This window comes from Pangasianodon hypophthalmus, chromosome 3, assembly GCF_027358585.1.
Source record: "Pangasianodon hypophthalmus isolate fPanHyp1 chromosome 3, fPanHyp1.pri, whole genome shotgun sequence".
Lineage (NCBI taxonomy): Eukaryota > Metazoa > Chordata > Actinopteri > Siluriformes > Pangasiidae > Pangasianodon > Pangasianodon hypophthalmus.
The window spans coordinates 27,650,069-27,667,497 of NC_069712.1; the positions used below are offsets into that span (position 1 = coordinate 27,650,069).

Below are 17,429 nucleotides of genomic sequence, written 5' to 3' on the forward strand. Positions count from 1 at the left end.
AATTTGGTTAAATAATTGACTAGAATTACTGCTAAATAAATTCATAACTTAATTACAAGTATTTCAAATAAATAAATTTATTATTTTATCATTTATTAATAATAAAATCATTAAGATTAAAAATGTAATGGGACAAGAGGGGGAAAAAACAATACACAATCCTCAATTTAAAAAGCTAAATGTGCTAATTAAAATAATTACAGTCTTGACTGTCATTTAGCCAGAAATAAAATGCATAAATTGCTGAATAAACTGAATAAAATTTTACACTCATTAAATTAATTTTTCTTCTTTTCTTTTCTTTCTTTATTATGAGGATTTATATTTAGCCTGTATATTTAGGTTTAATATTTTTTCATGAAATAAACCATAAGTCTAATGAAGTGCAAAAAAAAGGAACATTTTAGAAGTACTTTATATGAGATATAATTACAGTTACCCCAGATATTACATTTGAATACATACTAATAATCTTCAGATAGTGTAAATTTACATTCTTTAAGTTATTTTAGAAATTCAGAATCAGTGATGATGCCGAAACTTATATCCTAATACTGATAAAATGGTCAATATCTACACTGGGAGTGTTTCTTCAGTTCTTGCAGTATGATAATGGAGATCCAACTCAGGAGGTAATTAAAGACTCACTCCTTCTTGACACCCTCGTTCTCATCACAGGCTGCAAATGCGGCTGTTTAGTAGTCGGAGCATGCATGCCTAGGTTCATGGTAACAGCCCTGCTGCTGACCTCACCAGATCTCAAACCCATAATTGGTGGCAATTCAGAAGGGAATTCAGTCGGGCATTTGTGCGGGCAGTGTTGCACTTGATGAGGATGATGATGTTTCTTTCTTGGCCTCCCCCAACCATGCAGTCTCTGGTCTCATCCCCACCCTTCCTATTATCCCATCCTTCCCTAGCCACTCGATCCCCATCTCCCGCTACAACACCACCCGCCCCCATCCAGAACATGCAAATCTTTTACAACCCAGCAATTAAGCTGTTTGGAGTTTTTTATGGGGCCAGTTGTGCTGAACAGAACAACAACCATGACAAAACAGGGGCCAACAAAAAAAAAAAGAAGAAGAGTGAAAGGCCAGCTAGAGTGAGCGGGGAGGGTGGAAAGCTAATAAACTAACGTGATGTATGAGAGTTACCCCCCCCCCCCCCCCCCCCACCCCCCCCCCCCCCCCCACACTATATAAATTGGCATAGGGAATAAATTATGGATAAGGCATTTGAGATTGATATTATAGCTTATTAATGTGTTTCACCTCATGCATATCCCCCCACCTCTCTCTCTCTCTTACACACACACACATACACACATACACACACACACACACACACACACACCAGTGCTGACCCCTCTGTTTGTGTGCAGGCAGGGACATGGTCACCTCATTGTCAGGGCATGTGGGTCTTTAGGTACAGATGGAAATGGCGCTAGGGGGTCCTTCGCTGCAATCTGCTCGATGCTGCTGCGACAAAACGCCTGAACCATGCACAAGTCCAGCAAAGTGCGTACAAGTAACTAGCACAGTAGTTATTCCCAATCTTCATCCTGAAGCTTTTTTTCTGCTCCCAACACACCTGTCTCAACTTGTCAGCCTATTAACAAGCTTGTTTAGGAGGTAAAATCAATGTGTGAGAGCTGTGAAGCTGAAAAGTGCATTCTGCAAGCCACTTTGACAGAGTAACGGTACACTTAATAAATTTTAAGAACGCATAAAGATATACAAAATGACCTCTTTCTATAAGGCACAACAGGTGGACGATGGATTATGCCGATAACATGTAGAGACGGCTATGCTGCAGAGAGAATGTCAATTTCTTAAAGCTACTATCCAAAATTTATGCATTATAGCCGGAATGGCAGAAGTCCACGGTTACTCTGAGAACCAGGAATAGAAACCATTGTGATAGAGAAAAAGTTTTCAAGTGTGTATGTATGTGTGTCCAGAAACCAGAATGTAACAGTCGGCAGGGGACAGGGCTGTGGCCATATGCCTCCGCATTGCCTTCTCGGTGTGCAGGCCTCCTGTCCGCCTAGACTTCAGGCCATCTGTTTAAGGGTGAGCTTTTCTTCCTCTTCCAGAGCAGACTGTGGTGTGAAGATTACAGTGGATTCACAAGTATTGTTACTCGGCTAATGGTTAGGATTACAGCTCTAATTGCTTCTTATGGATAAAGACTTCAAAGAGCTACACAAAACAGCAGCTCTGAATGTTCATCTGAAGTGCATCAATAATAAGGTACTATGTTTTGCATAAAAAGCTACACACTGTATGATTTCAAAAGAAGGAAAATGGCTTTTGACATAAAAAATGAAACTATGGCTCATCATCATAACCTATTTATTTCCCAAATTTTAATTTGTACTCCAATTACACAGACCGTATGACTTTTTAAAAACTGCTTTGAGTTTGAGAAAAAAAAAAAAGTTTTGTGCTTGGGGGCACTGGGGATGGTGAGACGTTAAAGAAGAAAAAGATAATCTTTTATTTTTAATATTTCTTAAAGATGTTCATACAGTAAAATAAATTTTAGTTGTGCAAACAATCAATAGTGAAGCAAATGTAATAAAAAGCAGAATTTAGTTTTAACCAATCAACATTACTTTTAAATAGCAATATGGTAATAATAAGGATGTCAGGATTATCGAAAGCCAGTTATGTATTCATGGCGTTGCCTACCTGATCATCATCTTTTTTTTTCAGAATAATTTAAATATAGCAGTACAATCTTTTAAAAATATGCATAATAAATAATAACCCCTTTAAAGATTATAAACACTAAATATATTCCTTGTATCTATATGATAATATGTTTTACTTACTTCTTTTTTTCAAGTCCTCCTTTCTTCAGGTGCATAATTGAAGTAAATGTCAGGTCACATATAGAAATTTCAATTAAATCAAGACTATCTATAATCTAATTTCTACAATGCCCTGCAGAAGTATTAGCACCCTTCATAAAAGTGACTGCACGAAATAACCATTTCAAACATTAATTCAAAATGTCCACCCAAACAACAGGAGAAACTGTTTGTATTTGTTCTAACAAAAATACAAAATTATATCTAAATCTAAAAATTATATGTGGCAAAATTATTGACACCCCTAAGAAATATTCTAAATAAATGCACACAAATTATTTTTCATTTGCCCAGGAACTCTTTGTTGCCTTTAACAATGTCCTGTTTCACCAGTGTGATGTTTCTCATCCATTATTATAGACAAAAAACAACAAAGAATGTTCAACACGAAAGAAACTGATGGTTGTTGTTGACCTGCACAAATCAGATAACAGATATAAAAATGACATAAGCAGTTAAAATATCATAAAGCACAATTAAGGCCATTACAAATGTATAACATGGCTGAAAGAGCTGGAAAATTTCCAGGAATTGGACCCGTGAGCACATAGTGAGAAGGATGGTGAAGGAGAGAAAAAAGAGCACAGTTTTAAATTTTAGTGGTTGTCACATTTCAGAACCTTTCATAACAACAAGCTGTTTGAAAGCATTGTAACAAAGAAGCCCTTCCTGAGAGCATGTCAAAAAAAAAAGATGCTAAACTTCACCAAGCGTCATTAGAACTACAGTTGGCATCGTCACCTATCAACTATCGACTATCACTTACATGTTTGCTAGCAAAAAGGGACTGCATATGTGCAAAAGCACCCCTAAAATATGGAGGTTTGTTTGAGGCTGTTTTGTGGCTGATGGTTCAGGAGCTCTTGTGAATACTGATGGAATCATGGATTTTGCTAAGTACCAGGACATTTTAGCCCAAAACGTGGTTACCTCTGCCAGGAGGTTCAGACATAGAGAGAGAGCTTGCAACAAGATCATGAATGAAACATGAGCCAAATCAATATTTTACAAAATGTTGCAGTGACCATCTCAGTCTCTGGATTTGAATACAAAGTAATTAAAATAGCCTGCATGGTGGAGTGTATTGAGATTCCTCTACAAGTGTCTCCAACCTTGTTAGCCATTTACAGGAAAATGCTGTTATTCTCTCCATTTTGCCCTTTTTGCATGAAGATGTCTTAAAAAAAGGACAAGTTGTTGAATATTTCTAATTATGAGATTATAATGTAAGACCATTAAACCTATTTCTAGGCAGATAATTTTGCATCTTTCTAGAAATATATGCTTGAAATAAATCTGCCAGTAGAATAAGACAATTTCAAGCTTGTAATGAGTAAAAATATCCAAAAAAATAATATAATAATTTAATTTAATATAATTTTAGTAGTAACGGTTTATAGTTTAATAGAAGTTTTAAATGAATTTAAATATGTTCACACTATTTGTACTTGCTAAGACGTTATTTTTTTGCAGTGTGGAAAAAAACATGTTTAAATAAAATTGACCTTATCTTTGTATTATTTTTTTAAATATTATTTTTCTCCCCTCATTTTCAATAATCCTTGATGGCAGTGTAGCTTTTTTTTTTTTTCCCTAAAATTGATATACATATATACTCTTTTAGAGTATTTCACACTCAAAACAAAAACAAAACAAAACAAAACAAAAAAATTGGTAACAGTTTTGACTGCTGGGGTTAAATGAGTTGTGTCACTGTCAATCCAATCTCCCAGTAACTCGCTTAAATGATGAAAATACATTGTGTTTTTTTATTTTAATCATGCAACCTTCAGCTTGACAAGCATTTTTAATTTCAGCATAAAGTCTAAAAACCGGAGGAGTATGAATGTCATTAAAATGCTTTTAATGAGCTATTAAAATTATATATACCTACATCTATTATACCAGTGATGAATTATACCAATCAGTATGTCCATGACTATTGGGTAATACAACAAACAACAAGTAAAATTTCTCCTTCAGTATGACATTTAAGCATTTTAAGCTTTCCATTTGCAGGAGTTCATCACTTGATGTCGTAAAAAGTTATTAACATGATGATTTTTGGACTCAGCCTGCCTTGCCTGACACTTCCAGCTAATGTTGAGCTGGTGTCGGTTTGATGGAATAGGTGCGCCATATGCTAGCAGAGCCAGACACCTTCATTTGCCTGAGCAACCTCGCTGTATGTCTTAAACGTGCCATCCTTTTGGCTTGTTTATCTAATGTGCCTGTTAATCTAATTTATTACATTGTTTCATGGTGCTAGCTACAGCACCACATGCTAAGGAGAAAGGCATAAGATATGCTAATGCCTCTGCTGGCCCAACGCTCTAGCAGTAAAAAAAAAAAAAAAAACATTTGCATTTGACAGAGCACATAATAAACCAGTTATTAGCATTTTAAATGCATCATAAGAAAAGATGGGGAGAAAAAAGGCGATGTGCGCTATTGGTGAGGTAAATGCACAGCCACACATCATAATCCTGTCCACAGTAGCCATAATTCAATAGTACTCAATGACACTAAACAGCTGACAAACTTTAATGCCCCAGAGTCTTACACTTTATGTAGTTCAAGAACATAGCAGCATGTACAAACTTTTAATAATCTCCTAAGTCAGAATAAGTGGAAGTGTGAATAGGCCAACTGCAAGAACAATATGAAGTGCTATAATTTCTTAAATTTATCATTCAGCCTTGGCGTTGAGCTCTTTACATGTCGAAGGACATCCTGTAATTTGGGCAACTATGCAGTTAGCAGTTAGCAGTTAGCCAGGCAACCCCATCTACATGATAACTGTGGAGATAGGCTACATCTGTTAATTAGGCGTGCTCAAAGAGAAAAGCATTGATCGACAGAGTGAGAGATGTAAAGCAGCAGCAGTGGAGAGAATGGACAGGATGTGATACAGATGGCCTTGTTAAACCGCCATCCTAATCCTCTAGCATTATTGTCCAAACTTGCCAAAATGTTGTTAATGGACTGTGTTTGTACTAGGAATGTAACTGAATATGAATACATTATTTGGATTGAATAGATAATGTGTTCTAAACAAATGCAAATACAGATATGAATAGGAAGTGCACTATTTCTTTTGCATTTTTTTTTTTGCCAGAAAAGTTACCAGAAAGCTTGCCATGCAATGTTTTTATTCTCAAGGCCCCGAGTATGCAGTTTTCACCCCAACTACAAGTACAACTGCAAAAAAAGACTCAAAACTAGCCCAAAAAGTTCAAGGTATTGGACAAGGCAAACATATTTTTTCTCACTCTTTGTAAGGAAACAAGTTAACAGTGGTGCGCACACATTTCTGATTTATTTATTTATTGAGCCGACACTCCATATAGCCCAACAGAGATCACATGGGCAGCAGGTCTCTGCTGACGTGCCCAAATATATTACCTTGTACGTTCATTGAACTCCATTTCTGTCAGATTTCTTTGTCGTTATTAAAAGAAGTTCTTCTTGGAAAAAATTCTACAGGTATTTCACCTCTAGCTACTTTATGAATGTATATTTGCTAATATACACACATAAAAATGTATAGTACACATAAAAAGTATATCATTCCTCATGCATAATTTGTGAGTCTGGTCCTACACACTGTCCTGAATACAGCTGCTTAGATGTCCATCCTAGACTTTATATAAGCTTAATGTGGATTTTTTTTTGTGTGTCCTGAGTTCAAGGTAAGTGTGTGTGGCCATAGTTGTGTTGTCTTTGAAACAGGAATAAATGATTCGCGATCATGGCTGATGCATGCTGTCTATGCCACCCTCCTCTGATTACTATGGAAATGAAGCTGGTGTGACAGGTGGCCTTACAACCAACACAATTAACTTCCTCTATTAGCCAATGGGCTGACAAAACCAGTGAAAGCTCTAGTAGCTCACACAGTGTGTTTTGGGGCAGAAACTCTGTGTTTACAGCCGGGTATTAGTGGGTGGAGAGGAGTAATCCTTCTCGATATCCCTAAATTGCCCTCTGGTAATTATCACTTGGGAAAATGGCCCTTTTATCCTTCACATTGACATGTATAGTGTGAGGCTTTTGTTAGGCCTGGAACACTACAAGAAGCTATTTTGTATATCTTGTGCTTATTCAGGCTTTGAGTCATCTGTTGTTGAATGTACACTGTTTAAGACGCTCTCAAGGGATGCAAATTTTTCACTCTGACTCTGTCTGCATTTATATTAAGTAAAAAATAAAATATAATGGGCATGCTTTTATAGGAAAATAATCCACAACAGAGTAGTGTGATATGGCCTGATGCAGAGCAACTTACTTTCCTATAACAGTGTGGTTTAAAGTGTTTTATTCCAGTTATACCACAATGATTTGTGGGTTACAATTTTTAAAAAAAATTATTACTGAAAAACACATCATACTTTTTAACTATTTATAGTTATACTTAATGTTGTGGAACGTCCTTGAGAAACGTTCCTGTTATCATTTACATTATAGCAGCTATAAACAGTTGTTGCCTCACTATTCGTTTTCTCTCTCTTCAAGTTAATAAGATGAAAAAAATATAACTTGCCGTGGTACTGAGAAATCAGAAAGTGCAAAGTCTTCTGTCATGAAGACTTTCTCATGGTGGAAAACATCTCCCAGGAGAAAACACCATAAAAATAAGTATAGTATTGTTGTTGCTGTTATCACTAGAATTAGATTATATGGAGCGACCACCATACGAGTCCCTGTGAATAAGTTCTTGCTATGGAAATGATGTATTAGTGAATTAATATAACCCTGTAATTTGAATTACAGCCAGAACTATTGACAGAGCTGCTGTTATAGAAATTTATTAAACACCAGAATTCAACAACACCTTGGTGTAAGCCTTTATAAAAATAGTGTATATACAATATGTTTAAATCTGGTATACAGAATGAAATTTGAGCTTTGGCCATTTTGAACAATTAAATATTATTAATAAATTTGACATAACATTTCTGTTTATGATCTTATTTGTTATGACAAATCTAACTGAAAAGAGGAAGATCAATCCTAAATGAAACTGTTATTTCCTCCCTTGAAGTCATAGCTCTTTAATGTAGTGGATTCACAGTATCATGCTCCTGCACGGGAAATGTTTGTGTGTGTGTGTGTGTGTGTGTGTGTGTGTGTGTGTGTGTGTTTCAGCAATCAGCTGAATAATGCTGCTGTGTGCCTGCTTTGTCAGTAATTAGATAAGTGTTAGTTTAACTCCCTGCTGCCCTAAACCTCTCCTCTGTCACTGACGGTTTTACCTGAAGAGCTAATGGCCCTTGACTAGTGAGCGCTAATAAGGTGCAGCCCTGCCTCCCTGGGGAAACGGATAGAGAAAGAGAGAGGGAGGCTGGGTAGCATTGTGTGCTTGTCAATATGTGTGTGTATGTGTGCGTATGTGTGTGTGTGGGTATGTGATCACTTTATGTCAGTTGAGTTTTTATTAGTACCCTAATGATATTGACAAGAGCTGTATAATACCTAACAGACAGAAATTCAAGTCTTCTACTGTGGAGCCATCGGTTAGACTTCCTCAGCAAAAAAGAGACTGGACTTAATGCCATTCCCATGAAATTACAGTCAGCTCCCAACCAACTTTCATAAAGTCTCTTTAAAGCTTATCCGAAGAGGAAGGATCTAAAGGGCTAGAATGTGAAGCACGACCACCAACACTCACAGTTTGACCTCGGGGGCAGCCACTAGTGCAGAAGGGATGATCTGAAAAAGGTTCATGGAGATCCAAGATTTTGGAGGAAGCTGAAAGTTAGACGCAGTTGAAAAAATGCAGTTTAGCATCTACCAGAAGTGCAAATAGTAGCACTGTGCAAATGAACAAAGTGCAGGTTGAATATGTAATATATACAGTAAATAAATAACAAGGCTATGGGCAGTGAATATGTACAGTAGCTATTGAGTAGATAACAATATGAATGTAATTACTCTATGTTATAATAGAAAAACTCTAGAAAAATATATAATATATGCAAGTATTAGTCATAAATATATGTAATATTGATATGTACATTGTATATACAACAGTACCCAGATTATCCATATGTATGTACAGATAATATACAGATATCCTAAGATATATATGTGTCACAGTAAATCATTTTTTCCAGTGTGGTGTATTTAATAAATGTATATTTTTTGCCAGTGTTTTTTTTCTTTGCTTTTAAAACCTATAATTCAAAGGTTTCAGTTGAGATTTAAAAATGTCAGGACTCTGAATCTCAAAAAATCTTAAACATTCAAATGGCAACAACACAGATCTTTTTTTTTTTTTTTTTTTTTTTGCAAATTAGGTGAAGGTGAAGTATGCGGTATTATATTATAATTATATATTATATATAATTACTTTGACATGTATATAATTCAGTTATGCAAAATTCATATTCAAATACTTTTATCAGCTTCAAAGCTCCATATCTGATGTGCATAATTATATTTAAAAAAATTCATTTATATTATGTAATGTTCATTCGTTATTAGCAATGGTATCATTGTGGGATTTATATTTTATTGATCATGCTACTTGTATAAACTTAATCATGTCCAAGGCCACAAGTTTAAGCACAAAATTAGATTAGTGTGAAATGTTTCGGAGATTCAGGAGCACAATTTAAGAGCTCACAGTTGCATATGAATTTAAAGAAGAACTAGAAGTAGGCAACATTATCACAGACTTGCTTGAGTTGTTCTTCACAGCCAACCCTGTTCATAACAATTCCTAGTAATTCTTGGCGGAGGAGACTGTAGAATCCTGGTTTGGGCGAATGACAGGGTTTGGAATCGGCCCGCCATCCTTGGCGTTCATGTCGTTACTAGGGAGGAGGAGCACTGTAATGGGGAACAATCGGAGAGGCACATTTTAGACAGGCCGTTGTAAAGTAGTGGTCCTCCCTCTGGTTTTACTGGGTTACCAGGGGGCTGGAGAGGGATGGCCTGTGTTCAATGAGAGTAATCCCGAGCAGGTCATAAAGCTGTGGAGGTCTCTGGTTGAGGCGAGCCTGAAGAGAATGAGCACAATGGAGAGACGCCTGATGTACCCTCTCAGGCTACAAGCCTGAACTCTTTTCAGCCTGAATCGCTGAAATGTGGGAACTTGAAAGGCTGGTGTTGGTAGGCAGAGAAAGCCATTAGGTCACTTCAAGCTGCTGTGGGGAGTCCAGTGAAGTGGCTCCAATGACGCAACACGGCAGTGCTTGGGAGGGAACTACAGGCAGACAATACACACGCAGAAAAGGCAGTATGAGGCTGAGAAGAGAGAACCAGCACCAAAATAGATTACCATATTATATATGTTAAGAGAAAGTGTACCTCTCTCAAGAAAGTCCTTTAAAGAAGATCAAGGTTTTTACATTATCTCCATATACACTCTCTCTCTTCCAACCTCCTTACCTCCTACCTCGCAGCCCAATAGATAATGTGTAATTAATGAAACAACCTCCCTCGGATTGACTCACACAATAGGTTGAGCTGTCCAGACCCTCTCTGCTTACATGTAACCCTGGTCAGATACAAAGCTCCCTCCCTTGGGCCCGGCTCAGCTCGCAATAGCTTACATGTTAATCTCTTCTCTGGGCTCTGCGTTTGGCCGAGGCCTCATGCAAGCCTTCATTTTCTGGTCATGTGCACCCATTGGAATGGGGCAAACCAGACACCGGGTGACATACAAAGCAGAATGGAGGCTACCAGGCTTGAAACCAGGCTTGAAAAGAACCTAAAAGGAGCTGGACAATTGTTTCGGAGCTGAAAGGGACAGTTAAAATAAGGCGAGCTGAGGGGCTGTTACCGCCATGGAGGATGTGATGGAGAGGCGACCCGGAGGAGCTCGACTGCTAGACTCAAAGCGCAACAAACTCAGAGCTCAGGACCTCATGGCCATCTGGCAGACTTCTGTTTACAGTGGAACATCTTTAGCAATGTTATGGAATGAACTGATAATGTGTAGAAATAATCCTATGCCAGAAATAATGATTTTGTGCCAGTTCTTTCAGCAAATATGAAAATCTGTTATAGTCGAATCACAACAACAACAACAAACAACAACAACAACAATAATAATAATAATAATAATAATAATAATAATTATTATTATTATTATTATTATTATTATTATTATTGTTATTATTATTATTTTATTTAATAGTGATACTCTCGCTCTCATGAAATGTAGTGAAACTGCTTACCAGCATTGAAATATAGTTTAAATTTGATCATTTTAAGTTTTACTGGCAGCCTAACAGCTAAAATAATATTAAAACTTATTTTCTTTTAAGATAAATGTAAACTTCAGTGGAAAATTTGCATTTTTAAAAAAAATATTTTGCCTAATTAATGCAAAAGCTTTTTGAACATCTCTTAAAATATTGAAAAGAATCCACATTCTTTGTAGTTCTCGTTAATTAGCAAGCTTTTTTATTTGATCCCAGGAACAATCAAATTCTATAAAAAACATAGCTTTTTTTTAATAGACAACAAACTATAGAATAAAAGCACTGAGTGTTTTATATCTTTGTACTTTCAGTCTGTGCCATTATGAATAAATAGTATATATTTTGAAGAATATGTTTTGTATGAAGTATGTAGGCATAAAAAGACAAACGTTTGTTATGAACAACTGAGTTTAATTGAGGACGTTTTATCATTTCATGTTTGGTAGTGTATACAAATTAAATAGAGACTTATTGAGCTTTTGCATCTTCTTTATATAAGCACCCCTTGACCTCCAGCTAGTACGATTAATAAACATACAGAATGACTTTAACTATGAGAAATTGTAATTTAAACCTCAGAAGAGCTTTGCTTTGCATCTGTATGGAAAATACAACTCTAACTCTAACACACTACGCAAAAACTGATATAGTTTCATGTAGACGTCATTTCACTTTCTGTGAACTCGCATTAGCATTTGGTCATCATGTTAGAATTCTTGCTTAGCATCTGATCAGGGATTGCAGTGCATGTATCTCTCAAGAGAAAAAAATGACTCAAAGTCACAGGACTGAAAAAATAGTGAAGACTGCAATTCTTCACTTCAGCTATGTTTGTCAGGAGCTTTTCCAAGTCAATTTAAAACTGGATTTTAAGTAAAATTAATTTTAACGTAAAGTTGGGCATAACTGTTTTAAACTAATTAGTATGTTAATTCTTTTTTTTTAATTCTAAGATCGATACAGATAAAAGTAAGATGTTTCACAGAAAGATAAGTCTGAGTAAGTATCTATATAAATCCATGCACTCCTAGAAAAGAGAAATTATCCAAGGGTTGTTTGGATAGTTAAGTCTTACCTTGGGACCCTTCCTGATAGAGAATCTTTCTGTTTCTACATAGAACCTTTAAGAATTCCCTCTTAAGCTCGATTTAATTTTGTCTGAGTGTGCGTGTCTCAGTGGTATCACTAATTATCTCTCTTATTAAGCTGAACCCAGTTAGGAGTGGTGTTAAATTATCTCTATCTCTAACCAGCACCTTTTGTCTGAGATCACTTTGTCTAACTGACTTTTATATATATATATATATATATATATATATATATATAGAGAGAGAGAGAGAGAGAGAGAGAGAGAGAGAGAGAGAGAGAGAGAGAGAGAGATAGAGAGAGAGATGTAAATAATATGTGCCGTTTAATTAATTAAAGTGCAACATGAGAATCTCTTGTGATTATCATTTTCTCTTGTGTTGATTATATCAGTGCTCAGTCTTGCTTCTTGGTACTGAAACGTAAGTGAAATGTTCATTTCCAATGATGGTGACAATTATTTTTTTTCTGAAAACCTCCATAGGTTATTGTGTCTTCCTCTGAAAGGATTATTTGGTGTAACCCCTTTCCTAAGTGGACCCACCGCATGGATTTAAGCTAAACGTCTGTTTTGGATGAGTTGGGAGCGTGGGGAAGAGATGAAGCGCAGGGCACGGGGAGAATGAAAAAGCTGAGGGCTTAAGAATGGATCGGCCACATTAGAAGCTACCTGCTGGGACTGTACTGCTGACTAAGGGGAAACTTGAAAAAAGTCGGACATTTGGGCCACTGCCCTGGTACTGTGGGGAAAAAACGTGTGGGCCCAACAGACTGCAGGAGGGTGGGACTGTGTGTGTGTGTGTGTGTGTGTGTATGAAGGTCTTCCTGCTGTTTGAGTTTCCTTCTCAGGGAGTATATGACACCCCCACAGATCTCCATCCCTGTAACAGGCACCTCACACACACACACACACACACACACCCTCCTTTCGTCCCTTCTCTCCCCTCCTGCATCTCACACACTGAGACATTTTTCCACATTGGCCGGATTAGGAACACTTTCACTTAGATCTATGCAGTCGCCCCCACAGACAAAGAAACACTCGGGGACAGGATTAGTAGGATTAAAGGGGATTCACATATGTCCAGTTCAAGCAATTGGTATTCAAAGCTTTACACTTTCAAATGCCACCAAGAGAGAGCAAAGAAGTCCAGAGCTTTTCTTTGCATTGCAGCACCTTTATGAGGTACGGTTCCCTTTCTGCTCCTACAATACCACTCTGAATACACATTTTCACTTTTTTTGGAGGGGATTTTTATTGATTTGGAACACCAAGAAGTGGATGAGATGGAGGGGTTTTGTGTGTCTATAAGTGTGTATGAATAGATGGTCTATTTCTACCTCCTCTAATTTACCAAAGATTGTGTTTATTCCGTACCCTGGTTATCTTTCCACTGATTCAATCTTAAACCTGGAACAGGTTTATTATAATTAGTCATGATTATATGGATCCTCTACAAATATTCTTACTATTAAACCTAGTGTCATTGGAATCGCAACAATTGTTCATATTGCCTGATGCTTTCCAGTACCACTTTTTAATTTAGGCTATTGATACCACAAGATACATGCTATATACTATAATTGCTGTACACTGTATAGTTATATATAACAACTTTACAAATATTGTCCAAATACATTTTGTATTTTGGCACAATCAGTTTGTATTCAAATGTATTAGGATTAAGGTAACAGATATAATATAGGGGCTTGTTAATTTCATTGAAAATGAAGACAGATCATTTCAGCTGAATTAAAATGCAGATTTATTTCAAATTAATATTGCATCTCAGTCTTAAAGGCAGTCAGTTTAGTTAGAATGTAATAATTATTATTACTTTAATTAGCAAACTTGGGGATTATAGAGAAATGTATAAGTGCATTTATTCATTGATTACTACTACTACTACTACTACTACTACTAATAATAATAATAATGATGATAAAAGCATATACATACATACACTCATAAATATATTTTCTTTAAACAGAAATCCAAATCAGCCACAAGTTGACCGGTGTGATGTGTTAAATGTATCTCCATCCTCTCTACCTGGTACTGCAGGAACCCACAGTGGCGCATCTTCCTATAGGTTTTAGTTCAGTGTAGAGCTGTTTTGAATGTAACCCATCCCTCAGGCGTGGGAGGAAAGTGTGCAGTAGTTGCATGAACAGTGTTGAATGAACACCCAGACTGTTTCTCTAAGACTAGGTGAATGCTGTAGGGACATGTGCGCTGTGCGTAAAGATGAGAACTAAACCTGTGCGCAACAGATCACCTAATCACAGCTGGAAAAAAAAGAAAAAAAAGGCTTATGGATTGGATAAATTGTTTTTGGAGACAGACTAACAAATCCGTTTTTTTTTTTTAATGATTCCTGTATATGACTGAAAACATCCAATCTCACAGGTGAGGTTTAATTACAAGACAAATCAGCCATGAACGCGTTTGGATCACAAACGCAAAAATAAATAAATAAATAAATAGATAAATAAATAAAATAATAAGCTGCTCTGTTGAGAATTATATTTTAACTATATTTTTTAAAGAAGAGATCTAAAGTGTAAGTTTTTTTTTGTTGTTAAAGTCAGGAAAAAAAGGTCCAGTAAAGTTTCAATTAATGTTAATTAATTACATTTAAACCATTTCTGCACAAAGATACTGATTTAGCCTAAAAATTAATTAAAATAAAATAGTAGAATTTTAGAATTGTAGGCTGTTCATACTTTACATTTCATACTTTATTTATGCCAAAAACAAAAAGCAAAAATATTTTTGACATGCATATCATAAATATTGGAATTGATCTAAAAGGATAGCTCCATAACCTGGTGAAAGGAAGGTGCACAGTGAAGTGAGCTGATCAACCTGACCCCCGGTATTATTTTAAAAAGTGTCGAGGAGGATTGTTCAAGCAGCTTTAGGTTTCAGAGGATCCTGGACTGAAGTGTCCCCCCTCCCATGGCGGTGTTACAATGAATATGAATAGCTGCTCCTTTGGTCGATGGGACAGTGAAAGCGCAGCGCCGCGGATAATGGGCACGTCATCCTAACGAGGTCTTTATGAATGGGGGCTTCTTTTGTTCCGGCTTCTCTCAGTCCGCACTATAAATGCCACAGTCCCGCGATCGCTCTGCAAACAGCAGGTTGTTCATCCTCGGAACCAAGTCGCTTTATCAGTTACTGGTAACAGAACTCACTACGGAAACCGGGAAAGAGAAAGAGAGAGAGTGAGAGTACATAACAGGGGAAAGAAAATCAGGTGACAAAACAGGAGTGACTTAAAAGCAGAGGCAGAGTGAGAGAGAGACGGCCTCCCTACTCGAACCGAGGTGATAAAATGAATTCAGACTCGGGCTCGAGCAGATCCTCCTCGCCGGACGTGGACGAGATGTACGCGCGCAAGACTTCCGCGTCCTCGGGCCAGAACGAGTTCACACCAAAGATGAGCAGCGAGCACTTGTCGCGAGGCGCCGGCGCGGACAGGACCTCAGCGGGCGTCGGCGTCGGAGGCAAGTACAAGCTCAAGAAGCAAGTGACCGAGGAGGAGATCCAGCAGCTGCGCCTGAAGATCAACGGACGAGAGCGCAAACGCATGCACGACCTGAACCTGGCCATGGACGGCCTGAGAGAGGTTATGCCGTACGCGCACGGGCCGTCGGTGAGAAAGTTGTCCAAGATCGCCACGCTGCTGCTGGCGCGGAACTACATCCTAATGCTCAACAGCTCTCTGGACGAGATGAAGAGGCTGGTGGGAGAGATCTACGGCGGCAGCCATCACGCAGCCTTCCACTGCGGCGCCGTGGCGAGCCACGGAGCCGCGCACGCGCCCGGTCCCGCAGCACCCACGGTGCACCACGCGCTGCTCGGAGGCGCTCTAGCACCGCCTACAGCACCTTCCGCCGCCGCGCTGTCTGCCGCTCTGCCCGCGCTCAGCTCCATCCGGGCGCCTCAGACCTTGATGAAAACGCCACCGACGCCTCCGCTCCAAGTTGGCAGCGGCTTCCAGCACTGGGCAGGACTGCCGTGTCCCTGTGCCATCTGCCAGGTGCCGCCACCCGCCGCACACGTGCCCATCGCCTCCACGGGACTCACGAGACTTTCCACCGACAAGGAGGCGATGAAGTGACTATATCCGAATGTCATCATGTAAATTGTATATGGGCTGGACTCGCAGAAAAGTAACTTGCATGATGTGTATTGTTTGTATATTTGCTCTTTTGTTTCTTTTTCACGAAATCTGAATTCACTCCTTGTAACAAGGATCTCGTCCAACGCATTGTAAATGAATTGCTTGCGCGTACTTAATCCCCTGTAAATAATCCGCAGGCACCAGAAGACTTACGTGTTTAAATGTTAGCTGCGCTTTAAACTGTTGCATTGTTGCTGGGAGGCTGCGAGCAGCACCACTTGTTGATGCTGAAGCTGGGAGGAGAGCTGGATGCGCGTCTTTACGCAGGAGTGCAGAAGGGAGTTCCTGAAGTGCCGTGCGTTCCTTGTAACAAGGATAGTCAAAGTCTCACAGGATCAAATTGTGTGGCTGGGTTTTGAGTTTGAACAAAAAAAAAACGTATGTTTTTGTTTGTTTGTTTGACGATTTACTGTATGTTACTGCAGTGTGGAAGCAGGTCGACTCGGCGTGATGCTTTGCTGTGCGCGTTCATGTCTTTAATCGGGTTTTTCTGCATGACCATCAGGTTAAAGCAGTTTATATACCTACAGCATGGTTTTTCTTTTCTTTCTTTTTTTTTTTTTTGCAAAATCATTTTTTTTGCCAGAGACTACTGCCGTCTTTATTTTTGTAAATTCTTGATGATAAATGAGATATTTATTATTGCCCAGTGATCCTGGACAACATTTCAATAAAAACACTTAAGACTTAAAAAAAATATTTTGTCCTGCTTTGGTCTGTTTTAAGCTGTGGATCTTTCTGGTCTTTCAGAAATGAGATTGTAAAAAAGGATAGTACTGTTAGCTTGTTAAATTAATGCAGATGAACTTCAAGGTCTGAACTAATAACTTTTTTACTGCAATAACTGACAGCCTACTTTAGAGTAACACAGACTGGAGACTTTGGCTGGATGTAGGTGTGTGCTGAAGGATTTAAATTTCAGTTTAACACTGTAGGTTCATTCAACACTAGATTTTGGGGTTTCTAACAGACTAATTATTCAATTGATATTAGTAAACTAATTTAATAAAACAGCAATATTAGATTAAAAATATATAATTATAATTATAACATGGTAAT

The 17,429-nt window shown here is 37.9% G+C and overlaps 1 protein-coding gene and 1 long non-coding RNA gene across 2 annotated transcripts; both read left to right on the forward strand.

The window, feature by feature from the left end:
- The first annotated feature begins 1,449 nt into the window (after positions 1-1,449).
- Positions 1,450-14,059, forward strand: LOC117596902 (uncharacterized). The gene is made up of 3 exons (XR_004577892.2): positions 1,450-1,520; positions 1,964-2,255; positions 12,662-14,059. It is a non-coding gene; the product is annotated as an uncharacterized LOC117596902 (long non-coding RNA).
- Positions 14,060-15,085: 1,026 nt separating this feature from the next.
- Positions 15,086-17,022, forward strand: olig3 (oligodendrocyte transcription factor 3). The gene has a single exon (XM_026939449.3). The coding sequence runs from the start codon at positions 15,519-15,521 to the stop codon at positions 16,305-16,307; it is 789 nt and encodes a 262-aa protein (XP_026795250.1). The 5' UTR covers positions 15,086-15,518; the 3' UTR covers positions 16,308-17,022.
- The last annotated feature ends 407 nt before the right edge of the window (positions 17,023-17,429 follow it).

Excerpts from the sequence above, each read along its gene's own strand:
- olig3 (XM_026939449.3), top strand. The coding sequence starts at position 15,519 with ATGAATTCAGACTCGGGCTCGAGCAGATCCTCCTCGCCGGACGTGGAC.